This window comes from Sander vitreus, chromosome 17, assembly GCF_031162955.1.
Source record: "Sander vitreus isolate 19-12246 chromosome 17, sanVit1, whole genome shotgun sequence".
NCBI classification, from domain to species: domain Eukaryota; kingdom Metazoa; phylum Chordata; class Actinopteri; order Perciformes; family Percidae; genus Sander; species Sander vitreus.
In genome coordinates this window covers 23,511,504-23,534,095 of record NC_135871.1, presented here as the reverse complement: position 1 = coordinate 23,534,095, position 22,592 = coordinate 23,511,504, and the positions used below count along the sequence as shown (strand labels likewise).

The 22,592-nt window shown below is 39.3% G+C and overlaps 2 protein-coding genes across 2 annotated transcripts; one reads left to right on the top strand and one right to left on the bottom strand.

The window, feature by feature from the left end:
• Positions 1–7,354: 7,354 nt before the first annotated feature.
• Positions 7,355–12,211, bottom strand: fbxo5 (F-box protein 5). Its single transcript, XM_078273652.1, has 6 exons — positions 12,096–12,211; positions 10,881–11,516; positions 9,143–9,313; positions 8,844–8,934; positions 8,466–8,687; positions 7,355–8,078 (listed from the first exon to the last, which is right to left on the bottom strand). Exons 2-6 carry the CDS (start codon positions 11,492–11,494, stop codon positions 7,818–7,820), a joined length of 1,359 nt encoding a protein of 452 aa, XP_078129778.1. The 5' UTR covers positions 11,495–11,516; positions 12,096–12,211; the 3' UTR covers positions 7,355–7,817.
• Positions 12,212–13,988: 1,777 nt separating this feature from the next.
• On the top strand, positions 13,989–21,082 carry mtrf1l (mitochondrial translational release factor 1-like). Its single transcript, XM_078273532.1, has 8 exons — positions 13,989–15,104; positions 15,539–15,618; positions 15,860–15,964; positions 16,343–16,421; positions 16,715–16,878; positions 17,381–17,498; positions 18,808–18,944; positions 20,077–21,082. The coding sequence occupies exons 1-8, from the start codon at positions 14,675–14,677 to the stop codon at positions 20,284–20,286; spliced, it is 1,323 nt and encodes a 440-aa protein (XP_078129658.1). The 5' UTR covers positions 13,989–14,674; the 3' UTR covers positions 20,287–21,082.
• Positions 21,083–22,592: the final 1,510 nt, after the last annotated feature.

Sequence of the window (22,592 nt, the reverse complement as noted above, 5' to 3'; positions counted from 1 at the left end):
TTGACTGTAATTACACCCTCCTTATTTCTGACTGTGCACATTAGCAACCCCCAAACTACCATGTCGCCAATGAAAAGTTTTTTTCTGTGGTACATCTGTGTTAATAAACATGGTTCAAAATATGTACATTGTATTGATATAATCACATTGCAGCCTTCAAAGTCAGTGTAATAATACACCTTTAATTCCTATTCAGCCAGCCTTCACAGTTTTAGTGAAAGTATGTCATTGGATACTGCTAATGGACTGCAGGTTAGTTGTGTGATGTCTAAAGGTCTGAAAGTACCCATTTCAGTCATGTCATGTTTCACGCCATTACCAGACTTCTCAGTTTTCCAACTGTGAGTTTCTACAGCTCTGCTCTGTAATGGCTCCCACTTTAGGAGGACGTTTTTACCAGAAACAGGTGATGAAAGACGTGCAAATGGACTCTTCACTTCTGCCCTGTTCTTCACATATTTGTGACATTACACATTGTTTTTCTTGGTTTCTCTCATTAATTGCTTCATGTCATCTCAGGATGATTTAACCTCACTGGACCCCACATGCCTAAATGCAAAGTTTAGGTCATAATCTGTGACATTTACCTAAAGGTCTGTTTTGCTGTTTGTTATCTTGACTGCACCAACACAATAGTGATTCAGCATATATGCAGTTCATGAGAGCGTTTTCTATTAGTGGCTCTAATGCTAAGTTTTTGGTGCCCTTTTCTGCAATAAAGGAAATTATTTAGACATGACTCACCTCGCGGCTTGTGTCACAAACTCACTCATTCTTGTTTAGCGGGCGGCAAATATACCACAAGATAGAGCTCTTGCAGATATAGACATGTTGATGTCACCACCTACTGGCATGTTATTGCTGCAGTATTTTTTCTTTCTTTTACGTAAGGCTGCTGTTTCGAACATTTTGTTAATTAATTTATGATCTATTCACCTTCTTAAACATCTGTAAACCAACCTTAGACAGATTAGACAAGGAGGCCTAACTGTAAATGTTCTGGAGAAATTAGAGGTCAACAGTAGATACATAAATTAAATATTTAAATAACACAGTTTAGATATTCAGCATCAAAGACCCTGGTCAGCCAATACTGCAAGTGTTCTTTTATCGTTTTCTTTTTCAGGTGTGATTTTTAACCCCTTATACTACTTCTCTTTGTACCTGTAGGCTACTATCTCAAGGCATGGTTACAACAAAGTCAGAAAATTAAACAAACAAATGAAAACAAATTCCAAACAATTTTTCAGATTTCATGCGACCAGGGTTTCCTCCTCCAAATGACTACATTCTAGTGTTTATGTTAAAATGTAATTGCTCACTCTCTCTGTTATGACTCACTTTGTTTACAAGTGTCAAAATGGCAGGGGATATTTGACTCATAAATGTCATAAGCAATGTTCTACAGGGCTAGACTCATATCAGACAATCCTATAATTAGAGGCCAAGGTGTCACTCTGTGTGGATGACAGACTGCTGATTCAGCATTAGCTCACATCGATGTCACAGTTTGCAATCAGATAGTAAAACAGTGTGGTAAAAACAGTGTTGTTCTGTTTTACCAGTGTGGTATCAATGTGGTAAAACAGAACTAAGCCATGCTAACGGCTCTGGGTTCTACTTAACCACAGTAGTACTTTAAGCTAAACTAAAAAAAACTAAAGTAAAGTATAGGTGAGGCTGATGGAAATGTCATTTGTTCATGAACCAAAGTATTGGACAAAGTAAAATTTTGATCTGGTGGTGGCACAAGATTAAAAGTCTAAGGAAGTTATTATTATGACAACAATATAATCTGAATGTAATATGTAATAAATGAAAAATGATTGAACTGGATTAATTTACTTTACTACTTAAATTTACTTTGGATTAAATTGCGCTTTTCCTTGAAGGACATTCCAAGTTCATCTATAATTTGTTTCAAATTACAGTGTTTATTTTCTTCAGGAAAAATCTTGGGAAATAATAATTATTTGAAAAAGACTGGTTAATATGTCTGTTTTTGTGTAAGCATTGTGGTTGTCTATACATACAGTATTTTTGTGTTTGTATATATATATATATATATATATATATATATATATATATGTGTGTATATATATATATATATGTGTGTGTGTGTGTGTGTGTGTGTGTGTTTCTGCGCGTGCGTGCTCTCCTGGACATTTGTGATTACTGCCTGCTTTGTGGAGGGGTCACTCACTCTCATCACTGTTGATATTAATGGACCAAACAGAGTAAAAATAGACAGAGACAGAGACAGAGCTGCAGCCTTTTAACACCAATCACTGTGCATGTGTGTGTGTGTGTGTGTGTGTGTGTGTGTGTGTGTGTGTGTGTGTGTGTGTGTGTGTGTGTGTGTGTGTGTGTGTGTGTGTGTGTGTTTGCTTGCTTGCTTGCTCCTCCTTCTATGTTGAAAACTACTTGCTGGAGACACCCATACATCTATAGATGACTGATGGATGAAGTGCTTTATGAGCCTCTTCAGGTCATAACACCTTATTCTTATATTCTTATACATCACTAATGCCTCTCCCAGACTGCAAACATCTGGCGAGGCTGCAGAGCTGTGCACAAAGGAAAATAAAACATCAAACTTATAGTTATCTTTGTGCTGGAAAAAAATTATGCACTATAATGATAAAAGTATTTTTTTATATTTTTATTACAGAGGTCTTATTTAAGTAGTTTTGGTCATCATTTGTATTGATTTTTTAACGTTTTGGTGCATCTATGTCAAACAGGGCAAGACATACAAGCACTGAGAGAGTCAGAGTGGTTTTACACAAACAATTCAGTCAGATTGTCTAAACTCCTTATTTACAAATGAGACCCAAGTTGTAATAAAGTGGAATTATCCTGTCACAAAAGTAAATGCAAATGAAGAGTACAATTATCCCATTGAAATCCAGTAACTCTGCTAAACTAAGCTCATCTTATTGTTTAACATTCCTTCAAACTGATCACAAAAGACATTACAACGGAATCTGTTTTCTGACTGTGTACTGCTAGGGGAAATTCCCCCAAAACCAAACAATCCCTCTTAAATGCTTGAAGACTGAGGTGGGTGTTGCTGAAAAGGAGAATGTAAACTTTCCACCATTCGCTACAAGCCTGCTCACACCACAGCAGTAGGCTACGTGGCATATTTGTTTGGCCTTTTTTAGATAAAAAAAAACCATAAAGTCACTAGCCAGGCTTCATTTTCCCTACTCAGCCTAAGTCTGAGGACTTTATTCACTTCCTACTTCATTTCTCTGCAGGCGCTCAAGTGACAGCTTTGTTTCAGGGTTTTTTACAGTTAAACTTTGGTGACACACGGCCGAATGACATGCAGAAGTCACTGTGCATCAAGATCATCAACCTGAAAAACACACAAACACACACACACACACACACATAGCTCACATGGTCCGGATGTTGCCCTGTCCTACAATAACCCCCATCCTCTATCCGTGGGCTGAAATGAGCTATTTATGCAAAAAAGCAGAAAAAGAGTGAACTTCGAAGGATGAGCAGAAAAAACATAATAATAGTGACAGAAAAGAAGAAAGAAGCATGGTTGATGGGGAAAAGAAAGATATGGATTCGGGGATAGTCTCGTATTTTATGAAATAACTTCACCTTAAACACGTGTTTATTACCACTCACACAAACACACACACACACACACACACACCGAGGGAGCCAGCTCTAATGACTTTTACAATTAGCAGCCATCCTGATTGTGTACTTGTATTGTGTTCAGCAGCAATCAATCAATAAATCAGCAGATAAATGATCCTGAGTCTCTATGGGAGTAAAAGGCCACAGCACTAAGTAATCAGCAGCTGCTTACCACAGTGACATCAGCACCTCTGACGTTTTACAAAATAGTCCATTTAGTTCCATCATCATGACATTTTCTTACAGGTTAGGTGTACAGCTGCTGCTCTTTTCTCCTGTATATCAACACATCTGTCGCTCTTCTTCAGACAACACATTTGTGGCTTTAAATTTGAACATTTGAAGTAATTTGGCGCACATTAGTGGATTTTTTGCAGTTGATTGATGTTTGCGAGTTGAAAGAGTTTTTTCCACATGAACATACTCAGTCAGTATCAGTCAGGCTCTTGTTCATGGACAGATTATGAGACAATGGGCCCCTGGACACAGACATGCAAATTAAAGACTTACTTTATTTCTGGAGTCTTGTCATCATAGTGAGTTATCCAGACAAGCAGCCTGTCTTTGTAATCAAAGCCAGTCACAAAATGTTTTTAGATTCCAAGTCACTCTTAAAGCACTGAGGCTTTTTTTTACTGATATTTTCAGGCCCAGTAGTTCGATGGACACAATAATTGAAACTACTAAACCGTGACAGAAGAGAAGGGTAAATATCACAGAGGCACTTACAAGGTCTTTTTGTTCTAAGGCAAAACTTTTATGCTTGTCCTGAACGTTTATGCTTCACCTACACCTGCAACTGAAGCAAATAAATCTCAACTGGAAACAAGTGACAACGCTAACCCACATATTTTAAACACTAAACATTAGGTAATACAGTATTTTGTGATGAGCTCTAATAAGTCCACTCCCAGAGTGATACATTGTACTACAACTACTGCAGTTTGAGTTTCTTCTTAGAACAAGCAGAGGTTTTTTTACGTCACAGGACGTCCGGCTGAACAGATAATTTTCATGCAAGAGGTAACACATGATTGAAAGTTGACTGATCTTTATATGTGTCATCACATCAAAACACACACACACACACACACACACACACACACACACACACACACACACACACACACACACACACACACACACATGAACTCAGCTACAAGAGAGAAGAGAGACAAATGGGTCACCCTGTAAATGTCAGAGGTAACTATCAAATGTCAGTGATGCTAAACCTCAAAACTTCTAAAAAAGTAATGACAAATACAAACTTCATTTTTAAGGAAAACTCTCTGAGGCTAATTTTTATCCAGGGCGGAATTTTTCAAAGGGTGATGAGTGTTTGTTTTACCTGGGTATTTTCCCAAATGCTCCAAGTCATGTGAAATGTCTTTTTCTGAAAATAAAAGCAAACCTATAATAAATTGACTAATATGCAGAGACTTTTTTTAGCTGTGGTATGAAAAAATCACGTCATGAAGTTGGTGATGCTCATAACAAGGCATTATAATTCATTATAAAGTAGAATAAAAGCACACTGTGAGTGCACGACAACTAGTAGCGAGTAGAGAGTGATAAATCAAATATAATGTGAAAAAACCTTTATCAGGGACCAACATCATGCTGAATTTACTGTAATTTACAGACCTTTATGCCATGATTTACTGGAAGAAGAAAAGTTCCTCTTTGTCTTTAATGATTTGCTACAACAACAGTGTTCCAGCTATGTAGTCTCCGTAAAGTTGGTTCACGTGACAAAAAGAATGACCAAAATTGATGCTGCGGAGGCCGAGCAGGGTTTCTGCAAAGTTTAAATGTAATACTTTTTTGGGGGCATTTTAGGCCTTTATTTGTATAGGACTGCTGAGGACATGAGGGGAGAGAGAGAGGGGAGGGGGAGGACATGCAGTAAGGGCAGCAGGTTGGAGTTGAACCTGCAGCCACCGTGTTGAGGAGCAAATTTCTATATATGGGCACCTGCTCTACCAGATGACCTACCCAGGCGCCCCTAAGACTTTTAAAGACCTTTTTAATACCACATAGAATGCATTTTAATACCTGTTTGATGAAGATGAAAGTATGATGGAAAACCAGCAGGGACAATATGGCCTTGGCTTATCCAGCAGTATATACCAATAACTGCTAGTGATATTTACTTATCTGCATTTGTATGGGAAGCAACATTTGAATCACTCGTTATGAATCTGTCAGAGTGCAGCTAACTCCTTTTTTTCTGCAGCACTGCTTGTGTATACACAATAGAGAATGGAAATGTTTCCTTCTTTCAAGTTTCTGTTGAATCCAATGTATTATTAGATTTGTCAATTCATCCTTTTATGTATATATTTGACTAACTATTGAAAGGGAAATTGTTTCTATTGTCTCTATGGTCTGATCTCTTTAATGATATTAGTTGTTGCAGTATGTGGCTGTAGTATAAAAAGACTGTTGTATTGTAATATGCAGCAGTGAAAATTAGAGATGAGCCGATACCGATACCAGTATCGGTATTGGCTCTGATACTGCCTAAAACGCTGGTATCGGTATCGGGAAGTACTGGAGTTTATGCACCGATCCGATACCAAAAATGCTATCGGGCCATCTCTAGTGAAAACTATACATTTAGCTCATTTATTGACTAGAAAGAAAAGGTGGTGAGACACAGTACAGTTAATCAAGAGACGAGGAGGAAACAATGCTGCCCTCTGCTGAAGAAAATCGAGACATGACCTTGTCTATCAGTTTGCCTTCATTCATTTCTCACACCTTGTCTTGACAATCAAACCTTGGCTTAACAGTTTTAAAAATGGGGGTGACACACAGAGCACAACAGTGTTTCCATTTTTTTTAAACAAATGCAAGCTCCAAAACATGTTGTGTTCTCTTCACACAATAATCAAAATCACAGACTTGTATCTAAAAAGAAAATACTGTCACAGATAAACCCTCATCCAAGACAGTAAAACAAACTTTTTTCAACAGAGTGAATCAAATCATACGTTCAAACCTGCGGTCATCCCTGCAAGAGTCCTGAGCTGCTGCCCTGCAGTCTAATGGAACCTCCCGCTATCCAATATGTTGGACAATTCTTGTTCCTACACACAATGACATCACAGCTGCTTTCATACTCCCTTTGCTTCTATATTTTAGCAATTACCAGGTGACTAATAGCCTGGTCCTACCAGAATCTCGTACATTTTCATTTGTACAGAGAGTACTGAAGGAAAATTTGAGCGGAGGTACGTAGGAGGGCGGCGCCAGGCTAGGTGACTAAACCAGCGTTTGTTCCTTCACAAGTGACTTGATACTGATTATAGAAAAGTTTGTGTTTTTTAACTCTGCATATTCACACAGTAGAAACATTTTCCTCCATTAGGAAGATTATAAATGTTGCGAGTGGAGTAAATGACACTTATCTGAAAAGTACCTCAAAGTGTCTGCACTTGTGTTAAGGGTTTTGCAAACCACATTATATAATAGTGTGAAAAAAACAGAACTCAAAGTTAAATGAATGCATGCTCGGTATTCAAACAATTGACAGAAGTGCATCCAGTCAAAGGAGAAAAATTGGAAATGCATACAGATAGTTAAGTTAGTAATTTAAGTTTAAATGTTTAAAGTTTAAACTAAAATTGAGCCTGCAGTCAACTCTGGGATAAAGGTCACGTCGAAGAACCACAAAAACACAAGGTAAGTTTTATGAAATGTCTATTTTTCAGGAAATACAGTAAATATGAACATGTAACAACCTCGAGGACCAACATTTATTTAAAAACATACAAAACTATTTAAAAAAAAAGTGACAATATATTTACATCCATTTCATTTTAAAACATAATAAAATTTTACAACATAAAGCATATCAGTCTGCATTTCTTATCTTTTTTTGGCATCGGATGGGTTGGTCGCTCATAGACGACAACAGTTTTAGCCAGATTACACTTTCTGGTTGATTGTCCCAGCAGCGTCACCACAAGTGCTTCAGTAAGTGTAATTGCCGCAGTGCACATACAGAAGCCATTCCAGGCCGAGCTCGTGTTTAAAAAACGTTCCTCGCTTCTCGACCTTTGGATTGAGCCAGCAGCTATCAGTCAAGAGAAACATGACCCACTCAGTTAAAAACAGTCAGTGAATAAAAACTCCGGAAAGCTCCATTATAGGCGCCGGACGTTCCTCTTGCTGCGAGCGCTGCCTGGTATGATGGGGGTGGTTTTAGGGGTGGTGAAGTAGGGTCGGGGCTGCACCACTCTGCAGGGGGTCGAGTCGTGGAAGGCCTCCTGGCAGTGGGTGCAGAAGTCGAAGAGACAGCTGGGACGCGTGCACGTGGCCCTCTGAACCTCGGACAAATGTGTCGCTGGTGAGCCGCAGCGCTTGCAGGGACGCAGAGACTCGTGCTGCTTCAGACTGCTGGCGGCCTGGACAGAAGAACAAAACGTGCCGGTTTGTTAAAGCTAGGGCCCAAAAAAATTAAATGTTTGTTTTTTTCATGGCGTGAATTTGGGGCTTCTTCTAATGACCTTTATAGTAGGGCAGCTAGCAACTATCATTTACTCGTTAGTCATTGTTCAACTAAAAACGCTAAACATTTGATGGTTCTCAAATGTGAGAATTTGTTGCTTTTTCTGGTCTTACATTACAGTTAAAAATGAATATCTTTGAGTTTGTGGGTCAACAAACTCAAACATCACCTTGGGCTTTAGGGAATTGTGATGGGCCTTCAGTGTTTTCTGACGCATTAAAAACCAATGAGTTAATTAGGGAAATAAATCGATAATGAAAATAATTTATACACAAATGCTCACCTGCACGTATTCATTGAACCGTGTACATTGACTGTTGGCCTGTCGGTGCTTCTGAGAGTGGGTATTCAGTCTGTTAACCCTGTAGCTCGGGGAGGAAGAGGAGGATGAAGAAGATGGAGTACTTGAGGATGCCAGTGTCTGCATGCAGGACAGCACCACCCTGGACACGGCTACGTCCCTTGTCAAACTACAACTCTTTTGACTCAAAGAGCTCCTTGACTCCTAAAAATATAGAAAAAGAGTTACATATTAGAACATGAAATGACACATGGAGTAAGTTTCAGACACACATTTAGCACTTTAAAGCTTTTTAACCAAATATGCCTAAAAATTCTTTAGAGCCAGTGCACTTTTATGGATTTGTGTGCGTTTCCTCACCCCGAGTGCCTGCTCGGCTCTTTGACACCTGCTCAGAGCTGCTGTATCCTCACCGATGATCGTCCTCCATGTCTTGCTCACTTTCCTACAGCTGTGAGGCGAGAACACGTGAACTTATTAATATACACAAAAAAAAAAAAAAGTATCTTGATTACATTTCTCTCTAAACTTTTACTTTCATAAACATTTAAATCAACAAGATGACACTAATTAGTTTATTTTTTAAAGCAGTTGCTAGTTGGGTTTGGTTTTAAGCAGACTGAAGACCCTCTCCACATAGGGAAGCGTTTTTAATTTACCTAATGAGGTCCATGTCTCCCAGCAGGGCCAGGATGTTGGTCAGGATGCTTCTCATGTTCCTGGACAAAAGACATGAAAATATGTCAACGTACTCCCGGCCCATCTGGCCTCCGATCACCCGGTCCAAAAGATGATCCTCTGCTACCTTTGTGACGATGCTCCAGTCATACCTGAGACACAGGAAAGCAATTGTGATTTCACTTATTTACTGGACATTGCTTAGTGATGCAAGTCCAAACACATTAGGTACAACTGAAACAAGGAATCAAACTTCAATTTGGTTGAGGCTGGGCTACACTGCCCTGAGAGTTACCCAGCGAAATGAGAGCCCAACATTTCTCTTAAGCATGTGTGCCAGTGTTAAGTCTGGTAGGATTTGTTAACATTTTACAAAGCAAACAGTGGATGTTTATGGTTACGTTTACGGTACTAACCCTTAAAGTGCTCATATTATGTTTTTTCCCCTTTGTATTATACATCTTTTTTGTTCACGTTATAGGTTTACAAAGTAAAAAAAGCCCAAAGTCCACCCCAAAGGGACTTACCATTTCCAACAGAAAACACTGTTCACCAATTGCTCCAAACAGCTCTATTGTAGTCCAGCCTTTACTTCCGTGACGAACATGCGTCACTTTGTAACACACGTTATGATGCTCGCCTAGCTGCTAGCGTGGCACTCCCTCATACTCTGCTTCTAACTGGCTGGTAGTCCTTACAAGGGCTGCACGATTATGGCCAAAATGATAATCACAATTATTTTTGATCAATATATTGATCAAGATTATTTGTTGATTTTAACCAAAACAAAATGTTATTGTCACATAGGCTAATTATAACTGCTTTCACATCCATATTGTGCTACATTCCTCCTTTGTTGAAGGATACTATGGAGTATGCCATTTCAGCTGTTGTGCGACCGCTTTCCAAACATGCGCGTTTGCTGTGAAAAGATACAGGCAACGTAATTTTCAGTTCATGTTAACGGCGCATGTTAAAATCCGGTGCCTGGTATCCACCGGACGAAATAGCGACGCGGATTACGGTGTCACTTAAATGTCTGCGTTGCGCTCTGATGCTCCAAAACAGACGTTAGCGGCAACAGAAACATCGCTGTATGTCACGCTAGTAAACACATTACACAGCAGGTAATGTTAGCCTACCATTAGCTACAGTAGTAAACAAGGCTAAAATGCTGACAGCTAAACGGTGTAGTGTGACTGTATTTCACTGTAGAGGATTCCAACAGCGGGACGTACAACAGTCTGCCGTTAAAGCTTAAAGGGGCACTTTGATACAGAGCGTTCTATGAACAGAATGAAGCATTTTAAATATCGCTCGATCACGTGAATTTGATCGTGGGAAGCCAACATCATGATTAAAATCCAATTAATTGTGCAGCCCTAGTCCTTACCTAGCTACTGCACATGTGCGACTCCCAACAAAGATGGAACAGAAGTGAGATGCCTCACTCTGTAGCTAAAAACAGAGAGCTCAACACAGAGTGAAAAGAGGAGCTGCAGCAATGTGCAGTACAACAAAAATGTGATGTTTTCTGAAAATTAAACCATGTAAACCTATTCTGATATAACATCTAAATACAATTACGAACCTAAAAATGAGCATAATATGAGCACTTTAATATGGTTTCAATGAATACAGGACAATGATGGAAAACAAACCCCCTTTTACAATTGAATCAAGGATGGAGTAAAGCCTTTGTTGAGAACGTAATCCTACCTTTTATTCTTCTTATAGCTCTTGGCAAGCTCTACACACACGGCCTGCTGGAAATTCAGTATAGGTAGGTTGGGGTCGTTGTGATGGTCTGACGGGGTGGATGACAGTAACTGTGCTGCTGTCCTCCTCTTATGATGATCCACAGGAGTGGAAGCTGTCACTAGAGGGTTAGAGTGTGTCCTCCCTTTATATTTGGAGGGAGAATTATTTGGTGATATTGCCTTTTCTTGGTGTGCAGCAGCAGAAGGCAGCTGGGTTACTGTAGGTTTTCCCTGGATGTGTTCATCCTCCGGATCCCCATGATGATCATCGATGTGACTATTCTGCAGAGACAGATAGCCGCTGTCCTCAAACCCTTCATCCAGAATCCGGTCATGCTCCTTGCTGGTACTGTTTTCCTTGTTGTGGACCGCTGTAGTGTTGTTGTTGAGAGAGAACACTGTAGTCACTCCTGCAGGTGGACACTGAGGTTTGATGGGGATGGGCTCTTTCACTGGGGAAGATTTGAGGTTAAGCACCCTGGACTCTGCAGCAGCAGACCTTTTCTCCATTTTGTTTGCCATGGTAGCCTCGTAGCGAGGGAATTTCATGATGGCTTTCTTACAGTGGGACATATACACTGCAGTATGTATATTTCTGGATGAAGGAGACAAATAAGTAGGTAACGTTAGGTAAATACTGAATGTGACTGTCAAGCCTGCCAAGCAACATGGCTTCTCTCATGCAAGCCATCTTAGCTAGCTATCGCTAATCGTAGTAAACTAGTACGTTTCCTTGACATAAAGGAAACATGACATACGACTAATGCTATTTAACTGTTAACATAGCAACTCTGAATATAGTTGGGAACTCTTATGCAAACTATTTTTTTAAATAATTGATTTTGGCGCGATGTAGCTAGATTTGGCGGAAACGTAGCAGTGACGTGAACATACTCGGACTTCGGTTTGCAGTATTTAAATGCATAATAAGTAAGTGGGTTATTTCATTAAATCCCTCAGGGGTTATGATCTGTTGCACATTAACAGTTGAATATTTCAATGTTAAAAAGCCTAAATTAACGTTACTGAACTGCATTTACGCTGGCACTGTGGAATGTATGGGAAGTGACGGTAGCTTGTAAATAAGAAGCTAGCTAACATTGTGAACATCGTGATACTTACTGATTAATATTAGCAGTTGAAAGGATGGAAGATATTAGGTTAAGCTTCTTACCTGACGTTTGGTAATGTCGTTATCCAAAGCAGACCCTTTCTTCCCTCCTTTTAGGCGCTGAGCTAACTTTCGACTGACACCAGCTCTACCCAAATAAAACACTCCACAACTGAAAATCCGCCAGTTGCTGCATCTATTTGAAATCCGTGCGCAAAAGGCGCAAACCAATCACAGCGAAGTGGAGTTTTGTCCTTTTAAACCATCAACCAATGGGAGCTTAGACTTCAACAAGTTTGTGACGTCAGCGCGCAGTCAACGTGGTCCTAATGGTTTATGGGTATTTTCCCACCCGACGTAAAGCGTAAAACTGTGTCATATCTACTACAGTACTGATGTATTTGACACTAGTAAACCTCAACCGAATTAAATGTTAGGCTCTCAACAATATAAGCAGGGCTATTGAATAGGTAGTGAACGGTCAACATCATGTGCTTAATATTGCTAAAGGAGTTCATGGTAAATCGACATGATTGTTAACAACCTTTAGATAGTAGGCCTAAGTATATATTTCTGATACAGTTTTAGTTTTAAATAGTGCACATTCACTATTCGTTTTATTTTCTTTAGGCTGAGCATTATCAACAATTATCAATAACAATATCATTTGAATCTGCAGCTCGCCTCGGCTTTATAGATAACGAGTTTAAGGTCTTTAGCTGTCCACTTCTAACTTCTGTCATGACAGAATCCCACTGTTTGAGAAAAAGAGCTAAAAGACTGGTCTTCACAGGACAGTTCAGTTCCCACCCCCGCCTGGAATGTGTGAAGTGGTTCTTTCACTGAAACCAGACAGGGGGGAAGTTGCAGGATGTGGTAGTTTGGAAACATTTCACTTTATGGTATTTGTTGTGCATGACAGACAAAGACGACATACACAGTGGCAGACTTATCACCCAAAACATAACCAAACTTTATTAGGTCTTTTTTTTAAAATATATATATATATATACATTTATACAAAACAGTGAAATAGGGAAATAAGAAAACTATTTGAGGCCAGCAGTGAAACAGGCAGAAACAGAAAAAGTGTGAATGTTGTGTATGTAGATGTGGGGAGGGGGCACCTTCTGAGCACCGACGTTTAACATCTTTGCATACCAATGTGCATAATGCTAATTAAATAATGATCCCAGCGTCAATCCAGTTGTCCACACAGTCATTCCAATTAAAACTACAGAAGATCAACAGGCAAATCGGGCAACTGCCCCGAAAGCCCTTACTTCCTGCTACAATGCTTGCAAATAAGGCACTTTAGGTATGAGTATATGCACCAGTAAACCAAAATATCAACTGAAATGCTAGGTCTTAAGTCCTGCATTATCCCTTAAGAATTGTATTTGTTGACATTGTACTCACACTGTGCATATTTTTAAATTAGCCTATAATTATGTTTTTATTGAAATAACCAAAAACTAAGGGACACACAACAAACCTCGTTTTAATGTCCCTTGACGTCTGCATTTGCTTTCACTAGTGGGCTTTCTATTTTGTTGGTAAGTGAAATAATTATGGGTGGGAACAATCCTTAGCCGGCCCTGCTTGTAATTTTGTCTGCAGACAAATATGTCTTTAGTCTAGAGACAGTAGTCATGTTTTCCTATAATGTAGAAGAAATTATAGGACGGAAAGAAAAGTATTCTTTGTTAAGCTGGCAGGACTTTTTCTGTTCTGCATCTTTGTTTGGACACAAAGAGAAACATCAACTGGCCTCCAAATCAGTTCTTCAGTTCCTGCATGACACATGACTGTAAGAATGTAGTTCAAACCTTGACCTCTGGAGGGCAGTCATACGCTTATGTTTAGCAGCGTCTACACTGCCGGAGGCCGGGACTGTAAAAGGTAAAAAGATCTATGACCGGAATTCTACAAAAAGAAGAAGATGTCTTTCTACTGCGCATGCGTGTCACATTCAAAATGTCTGCGCCCTTCAACGAGGTGGTAAAGGAACAACATTTGTATAACAAGCATTAATATTTGGTTGCCAGACCAATTTATGACTGAGACCGGGTTAGTTATAGCTACAGCGATGTTTTCGATAACAGGATATATCTAACGGAGGCATTTGGTCGTTTGTTTTTTGATTCCAAGATCCCATATTGTCTAGCTAGCTAGAAACACTCAGTGAGTTGTTTATTTTCTCAAATGCTCTCATTTGAATTAGTGGGCTGAAATCCAGCCCTGATAGCTATTAGGATTTTGTGATTACACATTTTAAAAAAACCCGGAGAGGTTGTGGTAGTCGTCTTCAACAGAAATACCGCACAAAAGTGATTGTGGTTGGTGATGTAGCTAAACCTGCTATTTTTTTTTTTTTAATTTCATCAAAATAAAGCACTGCTTGTCGTAATACATACATGCCGAATTAAAAAATGCCTTTGTCGGATACATAATATATCTTAATAAAGCAATTACAGGGGCATACATTTTGTTAGTGATAAAAACATAAAATCTTAACATTTTCGAATGGATTTTGGCCGAATGTTTCTTCCGAACTAAAGGAACATGTGCCAAAGCCAAGTCATATCGGGATATGTTTGTTCTGCTACACAGTAAATTTTCCAAACAAATCTGCTTACACAATGGCTTACAGAAGAGCCCTAAACCTCATTCCGAAAAGAAAGGAGTGTGTCTTTAGTTTGTCGATACCTTGTTTTCAAAAATCACCAAATGTCATCAGGCAAACTGTCAGATTTCATAAACACGCCAATAACTACTGTGGCAGAACTACAAGAAGTCTTCACACTGGTACACCTTTGATGGTGGCCAAGTTATTCTCTGTGGATGAGCTTTTTGCCAAGAGGTCTCTGCAGGAATACCTCAAGAGGATGGAGACAGAGTACAGTGAATGTTTGAGAGCAGTCAACAGCAGTGTGACAGAGGAGCAGTACAGTGAGGACGAACTGAGGGTCAAGAGGACCAAAGTGTCCCTGCTGGCTCCTCTTATCCAGAGCATCAGAGAGCTGGACACCAAACAAAAAGAGATGGCTGAGACCGAGACACTCCTGAAAGGTGAGACTGCTCTGCTGCTGCTGCCACACAAGGACAAGAAATAGTTTTAACAAACACTAATGTTACTGTAAGGGAAGGCAATTGTGGATACAATGTACATTTTTGATACATAGTGATAAATAGTGGCACAGTCAATTTTTCAGGAAAATATATTGCAATTGAAACTGTTCATGGATCAACCAAGATGGTAATAACTGTTTCAGGCTTATCCAGTGATTTAAATACCTGACAAATCAAGGTACTTCACATCAATGTAAAAATCCAATTTTGTCATAGATCAGTCCAGTACCATCAGAGAAATTAAAGGGATGGATAGCACTGTATAAACATTTTGGCAAACTTTCTGATGGTTGACAAATAAGATATTTTTTCTGTATAATCATCATATCATATACAACCCTAGTTCACTGTATGTTTTATGATTTTCCTCAAAGATGAAGACCCAGCCCTGCGAGAACTGGCGGAGCTGGAAAGTGAAGGATGTTTGCAAGATATTCAACATCTTAGACAAAAGGTAGAATTGTGACATTTCATTTTTGCCACAAGCTGCTGGAGCATAAAGTAGCAGAACGCAAAAGAAGGATTAGTATGGTCATAGTACATTTACCAGAGCTAATGTTAAACCAATGAGCAAATTCCAGGTGTTTCCATTTGCTGTTTTTTGTCCCTGTACTTGCTGCACTTCAGATATTCAGTTATTCACACGTATCTGTTTTGTTTGTTTATTTGTCAAATCAACTTACTTCACCAATCAGATCCTGGATCTGTTGATCCCTGAAGAGGAGGCAGATCTGAGTGACCTTGTCCTGGAAGTTACAGCAGGTGTCGGGGGTCAGGAGGCCATGCTGTTTACTGATGAGGTCTGGAAGTACTTCTTTCTAATATTTGTCATTTTAAACAGTTCTTGTTAAGATTATGGACTTTTTAAAATAATACCTGAAGAAGAAAGTTAACGCATATTTATTTAGAGAGAGAACAATAAATAAATAGATTTCATAATAAGTTAGACACATTTGGTGCCCATGTAAATTGGCAATTGCAACAAACAGAAATGTTTTTAAGTCTTGGGAATGCCTCTGCTTTCAGAAACACCATATGATTTTACATCAGGACAACACAAACAACCTTAGTATGAATAAAGAGGGATTCAAGATGTGAAGAAGAGAGAGTGCTCATAATGAAGCAACACAAAACAAGTACATTTTCTGTGTATTTAAATGCCGACTTGTCTCCTGAAGGTGTTTGACATGTACCAGGGCTACGCTCAGTACCACGGCTGGTCCTTCGACATCCTGGAGCACATGACCAGCGAAATAGGTCAGCGGACACAGACACTTGTAATTATAGCCACATTAAGGGCTCTAGTTTACCCAGAGCATACCAAAGGTCTGGGTAAATCCAAGCCAATCCAAGTCTGTGCCACAGACTTGGATTGGCCATCGAGGTATGCCCTGTGTGAAAAAGAGACAGCTGAAGAAGCGTCACATGTATTTTTTTTAAGGAAAGGTTGAAAATGTAAACACTTAAATAGACATTTGAAATAACTACATGTCATTGCTACCAGTTACCAGTAACATTTTAGTAGGTACTTACTGCTAACCTATGACCAGGTGGACTACGTCACGCCTCGGCCAGCATCAGCGGCCCTCAGAGCTACAAGAGGATGAAGTTTGAGTCTGGAGTCCATCGAGTTCAGCGGGTTCCCAGGACTGAAAAACAGAGCAGAATGCACACCAGCACCATGACTGTGGCTGTACTGCCCCAACCCACGGAGGTACAGCTTTACATGATGGATGGATGGTACAAACAACCCAGTTTAAAAAAACTCAGTTTTCCTACAGGACAAAAACATTTGGAGAGTTTCTTGTTTCCTTAATATGAAATGAGATGTTGGATGGAAATTTTTCTGAATTGCGCACTAATGGAATATATGTATCACATATCATGCAGTGAAGATTAGTTTGTGCGAAAGCACTCAACTCTGTGAGGTTTCATTGGTTGTTGTTTATATTTCAACCTGCTCGTGATGCATTTTTATATCAAAATACAAAAACGCAAGTTTTATATTTTTGGCATTTATTGATAAATCTGTCATCATCATGAAGTCAAAAATGTCTTTTGTTCAAATGATGGTGCTTGTTTTAGCCTCCATTCCTCATTTTAACACTGATTTACCATGCAGGTAGAATGTATGGAGTAGGTCTGTTCTTCTGCTCATCTGCTGTTAATTTAGATGTACTGTAAGTAAACTACGAGTGTTTGTGTTTTCCTGTCAGATCTCTTTCACTATAAACTCAAAGGACCTGAGGATAGAAACTAAGAGAGCGAGTGGAGCTGGAGGTCAACATGTCAACACCACAGACAGTGCAGTCAGAATAGTCCATCTGCCTACAGGTAAAAACTGTAAACACCTTGTGTTATAATAGATAGAACATACATTAAGGCTCCTGCCCGATGCCTGCGTGGCGTGAGTGTGGCGTTTCTGTTGCGTGGCAGCTGCGTGGCGTTTTCTATGTCTTTGCATACCAGAAACGTGTCTGATGCGGCGCTGCTGCTGCTGCTAGCCATGTCTGTACACATGTATGTTTCCCATAAACATAAATATAGACTGATTTGATTACAGCAAAGACAACGTCGGCAGTATTGACGGCAAAATAGGCTACAGAATATTTGGTTCTGTATTGACAGGTGCAATATTTGAAAATTGATATTTATTATTATTTTTTTTTTTAAATTACATTTATATCTGCATTTATGTCAAAACCTAGAGACTTTCAAACATCAAAATGTCATTTATTAAATGTATTTGTGTCAAAATGACATATGAACATCTTTTCGTGTGGCCGGTTAGCTTGGTTGGTAGAGCGGGCGCACAGATGCAGAGGTTTATTCCTCAATGCAGAATGTCCAGGGTTCGAATCCGACCTGTGACGGTTTTCCTGCATGTCCTCCCCCCTCTCTCTCCCCTTTCATATCTCAGCTTTCCTATCCAATAAAGGCAGAAATGCCCAAAAAAACAAAAACATCTTTTCGTATTCTATTTTGCCTGGTAACGCTTCCAACACGCTTGTGTGTTGCGTGAAAAATAGGCGTCGGTCCTATTTCTAGCATGCACGAGCCGCGCCTGAGACCTGCGTGTCACGCAGGCAGATGTGGCTTGAATCTGTATTTTTGACCAAATACCTTAATATCGATATTGCGGTGATATTGTAGGATTGACTATTGGTGCTTTCACAAAATATTAACACAATGAGATTTTTGATAATGTGGATATAATGATTAGGTGGGTAAAGGCAAATAATACAACTGCTAGAACGCTGTTGTGAGTTCTGAAAATGACATTACTTTTCTGTAACGTACCCTTTAAAACCAGAAAAAGACAACACTTCTGTCACCTTACGATAGTATGATATCCAAAATGTAAGACAATATCTAGCCTCATATATCAATATCGATATATTTCCCAGCCCTAGCCTGAAGTCAAGTCAGTTCACTTTCAGCTAAAGACATTATCAGAGGTGTTATTAGGAGTTACAGTATTGTTGTTTCTTCACATGAGGTTCTATGTCATATGTTTAACAATCAAAGTTAGGTTAAGTGCTGTCTGTCTGCATGGGTCTGTCTTTCTCTGAAGAGTGGGTATGAAATGAGTACAACTTACCCACATAAGAATAGTACTTTAATACTTGTGTGTGTTCGTTAGGCGTGGTTGCAGAGTGCCAGCAGGAACGGTCACAGATAAAGAACAAGGAGAAAGCCATGAAGGCTCTGAGAGCAAAACTGTACAGCATGAAGCTAGAGGAGGAGACTAGCAAACGCTACAACCAGCGTAAAATACAGGTGAGACACAGTGAGATGTATACAGTATAATGTGATCTCCAGGTGGAGACATTACAGTATAATATAAAATACAGGTGAGGGAAGTGATGCTTTCTTTTCAAAATATGAATAATGTTTATTTGTGAAACATCTAGGACATTGAATTTTATTACGTTACCGTTAATTAAATAACATGTTATTACCAGCCAAACATGTAAATGAATAAATTATAAAAAGCTCCACATATTTGAAAGTTCAAGTCATTTTGTATATTGTTTGCTAAAAAGAAGTGGAAGGAATAACAAGTGCAAAGTGTGATGGAAGTTTCTGTTCAGCGAGGGAGGAATTTGGGTGAAGAAGAGACCTTGTTGAAACAAAATAAAGACAGGCTGCAAACTGGATTAAAAGTTTAGGTATTCGGTGGAAGGGTTTAATTATTTTCTCGAGAGAACAATCGAAAATGACAAGAACAGCAATTCACAATGAACAGAGTTACAAAGTGACAACAGTTCCGTGCCTCGCGTAACATATGACAGTTCCTTATATCCCATTTTCCCCAGCAGAAACACGGCCATGTTTGGAAAACATTCTAATCTTGAACACCACACTTCATCTTACTTTTCAGACTTCTAGGAGCCAGAGCTGTCCCTGTACATCTGTCTAGTGCGTCAAAAAATGACTGTAGTTGTCATTCAATCTTAGAAGTCAGAAATTTATCTCGTCTATAGATTGGTTCAGACTCCAACCTTAGGTTCGGGCAAGCTGACCTTTGCATATCTCTGGAGGCGCCTGTGTTTTGTTACCATTTGCTTACAGTGGAGAATTGCAGGGTCATAACATTTTCAGCTGTCTTCAACACTGGAGGACTTACTTTCAGGAAATATCTTTAGGAGACACATGTTTCAGAGGCATATTTGAAGGATTTACTTATAATTAAAAAAATCACTCAATAAATGAACAATCATTGTCAAGAAAATCATGGTCTATGTAATTTTTCCATTACAAAAGTAAAGGCAGCAAGACCAAAAGCAAAATAAAGATAGAAAATACAGTACAATATGAAATCTAAATAATGTTTCACATATTTTAAAACCTAAATCAACCCCTGCCCCCCTGGAAACATTTCTTCTTCATCCTCATCTTTCACCTTCAGATTGGCACCAAAGGCAGATCAGAGAAGATTCGAACCTACAACTTTGCCCAGGACCGTATAACAGACCACCGTATCAGCATGACAGTGCACGACATTAAGAGCTTCCTGTTGGGAGAGGATCTGCTGGACGAGATGAACTCCGCGCTACAGGAATTCTCCAACCAGGAGATGCTTGCAGAACTGCTGGGAGAAAACAACCTGGACAGCTGATGAATTTGGATCTAACAAATATGGATTGTGATAGAATGGAAACTTCTTGCTACATGTTTTAGCAAAGCATGCTAAACACTGTAATATTGGTAATTCCTACTCCGCTTCAAATTCTGCAAGAGAAACTGAGATAAAGGACCATGATGGATTAAAAGAGTGACCAAGTCTTAATGCTTCTGACAAACCAAAAAAGTATAGCCACTTTCATGTCCGTACGCATGTCCAGTGTGTGACGGTGACAGCAATGTCAGCACAAACATAAAAGTGGCTAATAAAATGACCCAACTATGGTGTGATCGTAACACATGATCTGTAATAATGTCTCATTAGTTGATCATTCCTTTCCAACACCTGAGTTTCTGTTTACATTTATTCAGCAGCGGGTGGCTCTCAGATGCAGACAATGTTATGCTATTGAGCCTTTATTTAATATCGTCAGATTTTGCAAATGTTGCATACGGACACTCAAACTGAGATCGGGCACTGATGTTGAGTAATAAAGCCTGAATCGCAGTCAGTGTTCCAGTTCATCCCAAAGGTGTTGGATGGGGTTGAGTTCAGGGCTCTGTGCAAGCCAGTCAAGTTCTTTCAAACTAAACTGGAAAAACCATATCTTTATAAAGCCAGTTTTATGCTTCTGATTCTGTCATGTTAAAACAAGAAAAGGGGAAAGTTGAAACCATGCTAATGTCTCAATGATCATGTATGGCTGAAACTGCTGATTATTTTTGTGATAGATTAATCTGTAGATTATTTTTGCGAATAATAGATTCATTTGTTGGCCTTTAAAATATCAGGAAACCATAAGGGACTGTTGGTTATTTATTTAAGGGGCCACCAGAGGAGTTTTGGGACCTTTAGCCAAAAAAGACATGACCCTCACCTCGCCAGTAAAAGAACTTCTACGACCCTCCAAAACGATTTGGAAAAAAGGCATGACCCTTCCCCCAACAATTAATCAATACGTTCTGTATTGGTTTGCGTTTGGCAAATATAAACAGACTTCCATTGTTTTTTCTTTACAACTATGACATCCGAGACTAAACCTCTGCATTCTGAAATGACGCATCCCACTCCTCTGTTATGGTGTGGCGGCCATTTCAGTAGATTTACTCACTAACATTGTTGTGGAAAAAAAATAAGCATGGAAACTAAATGCACAATTCCTGCATTACTGCATTACTTCAAATACTAAGTTACTCCTCTAGTAAACTAGTATTCACATGAAAACGATAAAATATTGAGACCATTCAGCAAGGCACTCTGGGTAACATTCAACACACAAACTGGTTGCTATGGACTTGTCACTAGGCTTTCTCCACTTCGCCGTTTAAACCAAGTGGAATAAACGTATAAAAGTCCAAATCTACACAAAACCTGCAATCAATTAGTAAGCTGGCATCAAATGTGGCATTTAGGAAACCTTTATTGCAACCTTGGCACGGTAAGATGTCCAGACAACAGTCATTTTCGTTTTTTGCGTCCTGCTGCTCCCATCGTCAGCCAGGTCATATTTTTTTTTTACTAAAGCAGTATATGAAATCTGATGTATTACCAAAGCCCGTCTACGGAAAGCCACTCCCTATTCAGCCCCATTGTACCGAATTTGGTTGCAGTTCCACCAGAGTTCCACTGGGGGTGATCGCGGTCCAGTGCTAAATGAATGGGACTTTATGGAGCTAGACGGCTAAATTTGTCTCTTTCGCCTGATTGTCGTTGAGAAATCTCAGATTTGATTGTAGTTTTTGCAAGTTCAACATGGATTATAGGTCAAAAGTTGAATGAACGAGTACTTGTGTCCTTTCAATTTCTTACAGGTTGAGTCATTGTTGCCCATAACACGCTAGCAGTCTGCTAATGAATGCTGATTGGTCAGTGAAGGACTAATTACAATCGGAGATCCCGCTTGACGTCATCCAAAGCAGAACCAGAATGTCAGAGTGAATATTTCTGCGTGGTCTTTAAAACATTAGCAAACCTCTTTCTAGCACGTGTATTAACAGGGAGAGGCTAACCTGTCAGCTGTGTTGTCGATGCTTCGAGAGAACAAAGGAAGCGACTCAGAGCTTGCCATAAAACATTATCTCTGGCCGTATATGTGTATGACGTCATTGACATTTTAAAAGGCTTTTTAGAACAAAAAAGCCACTTTAAAAAAATCTAACACCCAGCAGTGTGTATTTTCTTAGCCTCCCCTTTCGAATGCAACATTCTAATTACTAGACAAAAAATGATATCCTGAGAAAAGTGGATTTTGAGGGGTATAGCTCCATAGAGTCCCATTCATTCTGCACTGGCTTGTGAGT

Bases quoted from the DNA above. Each gene is read 5' to 3' on its own strand.
- fbxo5 (XM_078273652.1), bottom strand. From the start codon at position 11,494: ATGTCCCACTGTAAGAAAGCCATCATGAAATTCCCTCGCTACGAGGCT. The intron at 8,688-8,843 runs GTGAGGAAACGC...CTATATTTTTAG, and splicing joins GAGCCGAGCAGGCACTCGGG to GAGTCAAGGAGCTCTTTGAG. The intron at 8,079-8,465 runs GTGAGCATTTGT...TCTTCTGTCCAG, and splicing joins GGTTCAATGAATACGTGCAG to GCCGCCAGCAGTCTGAAGCA.
- mtrf1l (XM_078273532.1), top strand. From the start codon at position 14,675: ATGGCTTACAGAAGAGCCCTAAACCTCATTCCGAAAAGAAAGGAGTGT. The intron at 15,619-15,859 runs GTAGAATTGTGA...TTCACCAATCAG, and splicing joins TTCAACATCTTAGACAAAAG to ATCCTGGATCTGTTGATCCC. The intron at 17,499-18,807 runs GTAAAAACTGTA...TGTGTTCGTTAG, and splicing joins AATAGTCCATCTGCCTACAG to GCGTGGTTGCAGAGTGCCAG.